This window comes from Coenobita brevimanus, chromosome 86, assembly GCF_032717465.1.
Source record: "Coenobita brevimanus isolate Jiangsu-jjx chromosome 86, ASM3271746v2, whole genome shotgun sequence".
NCBI classification, from domain to species: domain Eukaryota; kingdom Metazoa; phylum Arthropoda; class Malacostraca; order Decapoda; family Coenobitidae; genus Coenobita; species Coenobita brevimanus.
The window spans coordinates 29751355-29761417 of NC_137039.1; the positions used below are offsets into that span (position 1 = coordinate 29751355).

At 44.9% G+C, this 10063-nt stretch overlaps 1 protein-coding gene across 1 annotated transcript; it reads left to right on the forward strand.

Moving 5' to 3' along the window:
* The first annotated feature begins 1705 nt into the window (after positions 1–1705).
* Positions 1706–9497, forward strand: LOC145410637 (acidic mammalian chitinase-like). Its single transcript, XM_080280749.1, has 11 exons — positions 1706–1748; positions 2631–2782; positions 3607–3756; positions 3936–4067; positions 4332–4589; positions 4939–5124; positions 5623–5751; positions 6340–6489; positions 7058–7165; positions 8700–8870; positions 9372–9497. The coding sequence occupies exons 1-11, from the start codon at positions 1706–1708 to the stop codon at positions 9495–9497; spliced, it is 1605 nt and encodes a 534-aa protein (XP_080136875.1).
* Positions 9498–10063: the final 566 nt, after the last annotated feature.

Sequence of the window (10063 nt, forward strand, 5' to 3'; positions counted from 1 at the left end):
TGTTTAACAAAAACATGTCTTTGTGAAGATTTACACAGTCTGGCCTGCAATGACACGTTCCAACTATGCCAGTAAAATACAGTATATGAGGAAGGGGGGCGCAGGGAACGTGTCATTCAGTGATGGGAGGCGAGAATCAGAAAAGGTTGGAAACCACTGCCGTAGGGGGTGGCCGTTTGTCTTTAAATTAGTTGTCATACGAGGTGGGGCACTAACCCTCGCCGGTCCACTTGGTGACACGTAGGAACACGTATAGGATGGTTATATGGTCACTACCCGGCGTTGTAAATGGTTTCCTGGCTTACAAGAAACCGTTAAGCTTGTCACTCAATGCAAAGCCACCTGAAATGGAAAGAAGAGTAATAAAAAGGGACAGGAATGATAAGAGAAATAGGGAGAGAGGACAGCAGACACAGAAAAAGAATGATAAAGGTCATGGAAAGTGTAGGCAGCACTAGATCAAATGAGTGCATGATGGTCTGCCTTTGTTTATTTATCTGTATTATCTACATCTGTTTCTGCTATCGGTCTACCTGGCTACCCTTAGGTTTTTTTTTTTTTTTACATAATTTCACGAATTTACACTTATTAAGCAAAAACACATTCATCTGTCTATCTTTGTACAATATCTATTTATAACGAGAGAGAGAGAGAGAGAGAGAGAGAGAGAGAGAGAGAGAGAGAGAGAGAGAGAGAGAGAGAGAGAAACACTAAAAAATCTAACTACACAATTTACTGGGCCACACCCTCATCTACTCACCTTCCCAGCCCCCGGAATCTTCACTTATCACTTATGGAAAGGCATTTACTATCCATAATTAATTTTACATTCTCAACTCCATTATAAAAAATGAAAAAGACAAGGTTATAAACTGCACTCGTACAACTGCATCATACAACTAGCTATACACACTGAGGCACATACAATACACTGAGGCACATACAATACACTGAGGCACATACGATACAGACATTACATACGTTGTCATTTGCCAGTTTTGTGTGTGTGTGTGTGTGTGTGTGTGTGTGTGTGTGTGTGTGTGTGTGTGTGTGTGTGTGTGATGCAAGACACCCTATTTTGTAACCCGTATACAGTTTAGGCCTGTCGTTACCACCTCTCTCTCTCTCTCTCTCTCTCTCTCTCTCTCTCTCTCTCTCTCTCTCTCTCTCTCTCTCTCTCTCTCAGGTGTTTATATAATATCTCACGTGAATACTTAAAACTCTCACCCCCTCTCTCTTTTCATCTCTCCCACCCTCTCTCCCCTCTCCCTCTTCTTCCTCTCCCCCTTATTACCTCCTCCCTCCCTAACCTGTTCCCCTTCTTTCTTTCCTCTTCTTCTCCTCTCCCCCTTCCTTCTCCCTCCTTTCCTCCTCTTCCCCTTCCCTCTCTCTTTTACCTCCTCTTCTCCGCTTCCTCCCCCTCCGCTCCTTACTCGATTTAATTTAATTTCCACAGATTTAGAACAGTCTTAGAGTATACTTAACATATGCAAAATAAATCGCTAAGGAAGAGGTGCTATGAAGCTTCCTTTGCCACCAGCAACAGGGGTAATGTAATAAGGCCTAAGGGGATAAGATTATGCGAAGTTACATCACCAAATTCGCACGGGTCGGAGGGGCGAGAGGGTGGGGGAGAGCCGGACCCTATACCCTATATAAGCCCATTCCGGTAACCTGGTCCCGCTTCCCTTGCCCCTCCCCCACCATGAGACTACTCGCCCTCACCCTCCTCTACGCTCTCACCCTGGGCTGTGCAGGTAAATGTAGATGAGCCATTACAAGCGGCAATGTTGGGTGGGAGGGAGAGACAGTTTTGAGCTTGATTTTTATTTCTCTAACGTTTCGGGCAACACAGAACGTTAGAGAAAATAGGGAGGTCAAGCTCTAACCTGTGTCTCTCTCCCATCCAACATTTCCATTATGCAGGTAGTTTTATTTTCTCACACAGAGGAACCAGACAATTTTCTCCCATAATTTGATTACTAAATTATGAGGCAGGTTTAGTCACCCGAACAACTCACATAACTCTAGTATTGAAGTCATTGCAGTATTAAATTCGATTAGCATATCTGTGTGGCAGGAATGAATCTCCTCGGTTACCAGTCACATCAACACTCCAGTCTGACCACACTTAGCATTCAACTGAGCTGAAAGGAATTAGAAATCTTTGTCAGGGATTAGGGATCTTTGTCAGGTTAGACCAAACGTGCTATAGGTGGATCAGGCCGGGCTGGGTTAGGTATCAAGTGGTAAAGGCAGCGCTCAACCATCCACTCCTCTGGTGAAATACTACCTGCACTGAGTAACTAATCAAACAGTTTTCTGTACCCCATGAAACCATTTATTACTTTGGGTAGTAACCATACGACTAATTAACAGACGCCTGGTGATACGGTGGCTTAAATCGCTCCAACTACATGTGATTAATAATAAGCTGTATTCTCACCCATCAAGGAACCTCCCTAACACCTTTGTTCGGTTAGGTTAGGGTAGGGTAGGCTAGGGTAGGCTACGGTGGGCTAAGTTTGTTTTTACTGAAGGTGGTTCAGGTAATGTTAGTTTTTTTATGTTAAAAAATCCACCACCAATAACAACAAACAACAACAACAACGGTCACTTCTAATTTTCAGCGGACTCGGAAAAAATCGTGTGTTACTTCAGCTCATGGGCAGTGTGGCGACCCGGCGACGGGAAATTCGATGTGGAGGATGTGGACCCCTTCTTGTGCACTCACGCCATTTTTGGGTTCGCCGGACTCAGCAATCATACCTGGACTGTGGAGGTAGGAGACAGGTAGATGGAAGGATGGACAGAGTGAAGGAAGAGAGAGAGTGAGGGAAGGATGGCAGGCAAGAGACGGGAGTGGAAAATAGGAAAGACAAAGGTGTGTTATGCATGCAGGTTTGTGTGTGTGTGTGTGTGTGTGTGTGTGTGTGTGTGTGAGAGAGAGAGAGAGAGAGAGAGAGAGATGGGGGGGGGTATGTGATGGGAACTTGGCTATCCCTGTCTTATCCTCATACAGTCAAAATACAGTACCTTAGTCACTGCCTAGTATGTAGCAACAGCCTCGAAAGGACCAATAAGTTTGTTGCTGTTTGCTCTCTGCTGCTGTTCCTTTCTTCCATTTGCATATCTTTCTTATTCCTCTTCTCCTCCTTGATCACGTCCATCTTCCTCTCTTCTCCCTTCATTATTTACCTCATCAACTCCCCTTCCTCTCCTCCTCCTTCTCGCTCTCCCTCTCCTTCATTCTCCTTCTCCTGTCGAAATTCTCCTCCTTCTCCTTATCCTTTCCCTCAATGTCTCTTATTTTTTTCTGCCTCTCCCTGTCCCTTTCCTTCTCCTTCACTCTCTTTCTAACTCAACTTCACCTTCTTTACTGTCTCTCTCTCCTCTCTCCCCTTTTTATTCTCCCCATCCCTCCATCTCTCCCCTTCCGTCCCCCTTCTCCACTGTCTCTCTCCCCTCCCGTTCTTTCGCCCCATCCTTCTACTTCTCCCTGTCCATCCCCTTCCCCTACTGCCTCTATCTTTCCCCCTCCTCCATTCTCCCCCTCTCTCCCCCTTCCTCTCCTCCCCCTCACCCACTCTTCTCCTTCTTCTCTAGGTGCTGGACCCCTGGAATGAGTTGTGCCCAGAAGACGGTGGTAACAACTGTGCATTCGACCGCTTCGTGGCACTAAAGCAACTGAACCCTGACCTCACCGTACTGCTGGGCGTGGGGGGATGGAGGGAAGGGTCCGAGGATTATTCTATGGTGTGTAGGGACTATTAGGGGATGGGTGATGATGATGATGATGATGATGATGATGATGATGATGATAACACTGATAATGATGCCGATGCTGACGTTAACATTGATGATGATGATGGTGATGATGATGATAATGACGCTGAAGATGGCACTGATGATGATGATGATGTGCGTCCCTCCAGATGGCTAGGGACCCTGCCAAGCGACGCACCTTCATCGACAGCACTGTGGATTTACTGAGGAAGCATAAGTTCGATGGGATGGATTTAGACTGGGAGTACCCGGCATCAAGGGGCGGCATACCGGAGGATAAGGTGAGATGGACTGATAGATAGAGAGATGGATAGATAAATAAATGGAGAGAGAGACGCGACAGGAGGATAAGGTGAGATGGACGGATAGATGGACAGATAGATAAAGAAAGACAGAGAGAGACAAAGATAGGTTGATACATATCGTAGAAAGATAAAGATTGATAGACAGAAAAAAGACAAAGATAAAATGATAGATAGAAAGGGAGAAAGACAGACGCGAGAGAGAGAGAGAGAGTAAACACACCAACTTCTTCTCTTCAACAGGAAAACTTCGTGACTCTCTCCAAGGAACTCAAGGAGGCCTTTAATCAGTTCACCCCTCCCCTGATGCTGACCGTAGCCGTAGCCGTGGGGAAGGACAAGATAGACCCCGCCTACGACATCCCCAGGCTTATAGACTACTACGACCACTTCCACCTCATGAGTTACGACTTTCATGTAGCGGTGGAGCCCAGGACACATCACAACGCTCCCCTGTGTGGTTATTATCTCGATACGGGAATTACCATATATTACAACGTGGTAAGTAAGAGAGAAGGGCAAATAGATAGATGGATAGATAGACAGATTGATAGAGTTACGACTTTCATGTAGCTGTAGATGAAAGAACACATCACAACGCCCCCCCTCTGTGGTTAGTGTCTGGATAAGGGAATTACCATATATTACAACGTGGTATGTACGAGACAGACAGATGCACAAATAGACAGAGTGATTAAGAGACAGACAGATAGAGCTACAACCTTCAAGTTTGCGCCGTGGAGGAATGGAATCAGATACATGCACGGGAAGATGGCTGTATATAGACAGGTAGACACTGAAGGGTACTCCAACCTATCTATCCATCATCTATCCATCCATCTACCCACAGGAATTCGTGGTGAACTACTACATCGAGCTAGGAGTGCCCAAGGACAAGGTAGTGATGGGCATTCCTACCTACGGACGATGCTGGACACTGGATGACATAAATAACCACGGGATGCTAGCTCCGGCGCACAATCCTTCGCCTCCCGGGCCTTACATTCGCTTGCCAGGAACGCTCGGATTCAATGAGGTGAGATAGAGATAGATAATGCGCGCGCGCGTGCGTGCGTGCGTGCGTGCGTGTGTGTGTGTGTGTGTGTGTGTGTGTGTGTGTGTGTGTGTGTGTGTGTGTGTGTGTGTGTGTGTCAAGCTGCCTACTGTCTCCTTGTTTATTTATTTGTTTGTCCCCTTACCTGCCACTTTATCTTCCAGTTCACTTCTCTGCCTGTCTGCCTGCCTGCCTGCCTGCCTGCCTGCCTGCCTACCTACCTACCTACCTACTTACCTACCTACCTACCCACCAATTTACTTATATATCTTCCCACTTCATTCTTAACCCCGGCACTCATTCACCTACCTACCTATTTACCTACCTACCTACCTACCTACATACCTACCAATTCACCTATGCATGTTCCCACCTTCCCTCCGTACCCATCAACCTACCTAGGCACCAACAAACCTACCTACCAACCAACCAGCCCACCAACCAACCTACTTACCAACCTACCTACCTTCCTACCTACAGATCTGCCTCCGTAAAGACGACAGGGACTGCACTGTGGTACGTGACCCGGGCCTACACGAGCCGTACTTCTACTGCACCGATGATAAAGTGTGGTGTGGCTATGACGATGCAGAATCAGTGTATGAGAAGGTATGTATGAGGAGGTAGGTATGAGGAGGTAAGTATGAAGAGGTATGTATGAGGTGGTATGTATGAGAAGGAATGTATGAGAAGGTATGTATGAGGTGGTATGTATGAGGAGGTATGTATGAGGAGGTACGTAAGAGGAGGTATGTATGAGGTGGTATGTATGAGGAGGTATGTATGAAGAGGTATATATGAAATGGTATATATCTATCTCATCTCTCACACCTGGTACACCTGGATTAATTTCTTACCTGGGCAGTCTGTTTTCTGAGCATCCTACTCTCTTGTATTCCCTTCCATAAAATTGGTATCCTGTGTACTAAGATTATGAATTATGTTTTCGAATGGTGGTGGGGGTGATGAGGTAGGGTGGTCGTAATGCCGGTAATATCGTGATGGTGATGCTGATGATGATGATGATGATAACAGTAACGATAAAACACAGATAATAAGAAAATTCTCTCCCCTCCCAATATCCCAATCTAACCTAACCTAACCTAACCAAACCAAGCCAAACCCAATCCATCCCAAATAAACCTAATCATACCTAACCTAACCTGAATTAACCAACCCCCCCTCCTCCCCCATCAGGCCCGCTTCGCCCGCAACACCGGCATAGGGGGGGTGTTGGCCTGGACGATTGACACGGACGATTTTCTGGCCCGCTGCTACGACGAGAAGTTCCACCTCATTGCAACCATGAAGAGGGCGTTTAAGGAGTCGCCTGATGGGATACTGCCGGTGTGTGTGTGTGTGTGTGTGTGTGTGTGTGTGTGTGTGTGTGTGTGTGTGTGTGTGTGTGTGTGTGTGTGTGTGTGTGTGTGTGTGTGATGCAGATGTGCCCCTTCCAGAGAAAAATGAATAGAAAGAAACCTTGTCTACAATGCGTTTTAAAGTGTGGAGGTCAAAGACAGAGGGAAAGACAGTGTGAGGAGGACAGTCCAAGAGTTGACCAGCTACATATATTTGGAGAATGAGAAAAAGTGTGCTGGGAGGGATGGGCCAATAATTACCTGCTCGCTCTTTCTCTATTTACATTTATCTCTTCCCACAGGACTGCCCAGCCTTAACCGCCCAGCCAGGCTCCACCACCACCTCCATCCCATCCACTGAGTACCCACCCACTCAATATCCACCCACACAGTACCCACCCACTCAATATCCACCTACAAAATATCCACCCACTAACTTCCCACCCACTAAGTATCCACCCACCCAATATCCACCTACCCAGTACCCACCAACTAATTATCCACCCACCCAGTATCCACCTACTCAATACCCACCAACCCAATACCCACCCACTCAGTTCCCACCCACCAAATACCCACCCACCTCCTCCCCGGGCCCCCACCCTCGCCCTGATTGCAGCCAACACGCCGACGGCTCCGTTTTCCCCCATGAGGATTGCAATAAGGTGGGCTACAGGGATTACTATTAAGCTTCGCCATATATACAGTATGTCCTGTATATGGCGAAGCTTATTGTATCGGTATTATTATTATTTTTCTTTGCACCTTTTTTCTTAGGCCTTGATGATATTATACAGAAAGGTACCCTGCGGTAATCCAAACATTTGTGCCAAATTACCTTGATGTATTTCTGAAGATCATATACTCATTTATGGTGCTGGAATTCCATCTCTGAAATAGAAATATCTCAGAAACTAATTGAAATACAGCTATTTGGTTGAAAATCCTGTAATATGAAAGTTTGTTGAGGATTTTGGCTGAATAGTTTGCCATTTAGTCTAGTGGAACGTACCGAATTCAAATCTGCCCAGTGTTTTCTTTGTAACATGTTTTAGAGAAAACCACAACAGCTGTAACTTTACATAAATACAGCTGTGGACCCTCTTATTAACTTCAAGGAATATGGTTACAGTTATGCATACAGTCAGGGATGGCCCCCCTTAATATCTGTTTCTGAGTTGGTCAAAAAATTACTGAGCTGGTCAAAAGTGGACAGCGGACTTTTTTTTTTTTTTTTTTTACATAAAAAGAATGGTCTCCGAGAGGACAAAATATTTCTTTTTACATAAGTTTTTCGTACATATATAGTAAATTTGGAGGACAAAATACAAAATATCCTAGTTTCCTTCCTGTCAGGAGAATAGTCTAAGCCAAAATCAAGTACCATAGTAATCAAGGCGCCTGACCCTGGACCCCCGTCACCCATAAAACAGTGGCGAGGGTGGGGGAGCGGGTAGTCGGAGCAAATCTGTATGTACTCCCGCTGGTCTGGTCATAAATAACTCCAAATGTCATGACTGGGTCAATTAGTAAAATTAGACTACTAAATAATTTACATGGTATCTATTTTCTTATCAACAATAATTCAGGCTTGGGTCCAAGTTCAGGTGGCTTTAATTAAGTATAAGTAACAATATCTTTTTAATTATTTTCAATGCTGATAATAACCTCAACATCTTCCTCCCTCACTGACTGCAAATAAGTAAGGGACCGAACTGTTTGAATTTAAGGAACTGAGTTGTAATGTCCTAGCTTTCTCAGGCAGTTCTGATCTGATTTCATTCAAACTTGGTGAAAGGGTTGAGGGTCAGCCAAAGGATGACCTACTGTTTTCCAGAAGAAAATAATACACTTATATTTTCTTTATCCGATTTAGACGTACTTAGCAGGATGGGTCCAGGGTAAGCCAAGGATGAAATGGTTGAATTTCGAGAACCAGTCAAAGATAAAGATAACAGAATAAGGTCATGTACGGTCAAGGTCTGTCCTGTATATGCTGCAACGTATCAGAATTTTCCTGACATTTGATGATGTTAGTTTTAGGTACTACTTCCTGATATAAGTTAACCCCATATATACTAATGAATCTGTCCTAGGATTATGATGAAAATTCTATCAGGCCTAGATATACCCACGCACTGTAAATTAAATCCCTCCTAATCCTTCCTGCTAACTCCTGATCTCTTTTCCGCGTCTCAGTACTGGGTGTGCGTGAACGGCCAGGCCATACTGGAACTGTGTGGTCCTGGTACGCTGTTTGACGAGGACCTGAATATATGTAACTGGGAGGACCAAGTGGACACCAGTAATTGTAAACTGTGGCTGTGTGAGGTGGACAACACTTACTTGCCACACGTCGACTGTGATAAGGTGAGCATAGCTCTACACTCGTCTTACCTATCTATCCATCTACCTATCTATTTATGTTTATTTTCACCTGGCAAAAATCAGTAACCTCTCTACAAATTAGATGATGTCCAGGTGCAGTCAGAGGGGAGGGTCAGTTCCATTAGTCTGTAAACTATGGGTATGTGAGGGGGACAACATCTGGCATATACAAAATCGTTAACGTGATCTATAATTGCCATCTCGTCACCTTGATTGCATTGCTGGGCTACTTGAGTCAACACCAGAATATGATGCTAGTCACGGGGAAATGTTACGGAATGGATGGCGTGCAGCAGCATTAACTTATTCTGCCGCTGAGCAACGTGAAATACCCTACGAAGTAACTGAAATATGGGCCAAGTTAAGGTGAAAACAGTGGTGGAAATTTAAGTTGCAGCTGAACCTCTGTACAGCCCCATTACAGTACATCATCAAACTGTACTCACGGCATTACATCGCTTAACTGTACTCCCCGCATTACAGTACTACCGGTGCTACAACGGGTCGCCTCACGAGGAACAGTGTCCAAACGGCTTGTACTGGAATCAGGCTCTGACCATGTGTGACGACCCCATACACGTGGACTCCACCAACTGCAATAAACCTTAGTATCCCCTTCACCGACGTTTTCTTTTTAACTGCGATAAAACTTAAGTCATTCCTTCATCTCAGTTTTCTTACCAGTCACTCCTTCAGCTGTTTTCTTATCCATCCTCTACTGCAACAAACTTCAGTCTCCCTTCCATCCCACTTTTTTTTTTTTATCCTCAACTGCAATAAATTTTAGCCACTCCTTCCTCTCAATTTTCTTCTTTATTCTTAGTTACAAGAAGCTTCAGCAACCCCTTTACCTGTATTCATTTTTACCCTCTACCTGACGAAGTCAGAGGAGGGTGTTATTATCACTGGGATCAACAAGTGTCCGTCCGTATAGTTGGGTGGCAGGGCAACTGGCCTGGCGTATGGTTGAGATTTCATATCCGGGCCAGAACTCAGAAAGTATTCAGTACAGAGTCATGAAATTTCATACAGTTGTGTGTCTTTTAGAGAACTGGTACCTTTTGATCAGTAGAATGCTGTGTCTTAAGTTGTTTTTTTAATCAAAATAATGAAAGATTTTAAAAATCCAGAGATTTCAATGCGACCTGCGCAAGGAATCTGAAGGGCCCAAGTTA

Bases quoted from the DNA above. Each gene is read 5' to 3' on its own strand.
- LOC145410637 (XM_080280749.1), top strand. From the start codon at position 1,706: ATGAGACTACTCGCCCTCACCCTCCTCTACGCTCTCACCCTGG. The intron at 5,752-6,339 runs GTATGTATGAGG...CTCCCCCATCAG, and splicing joins CAGAATCAGTGTATGAGAAG to GCCCGCTTCGCCCGCAACAC. The intron at 6,490-7,057 runs GTGTGTGTGTGT...CCACCCACTCAG, and splicing joins CGCCTGATGGGATACTGCCG to TTCCCACCCACCAAATACCC.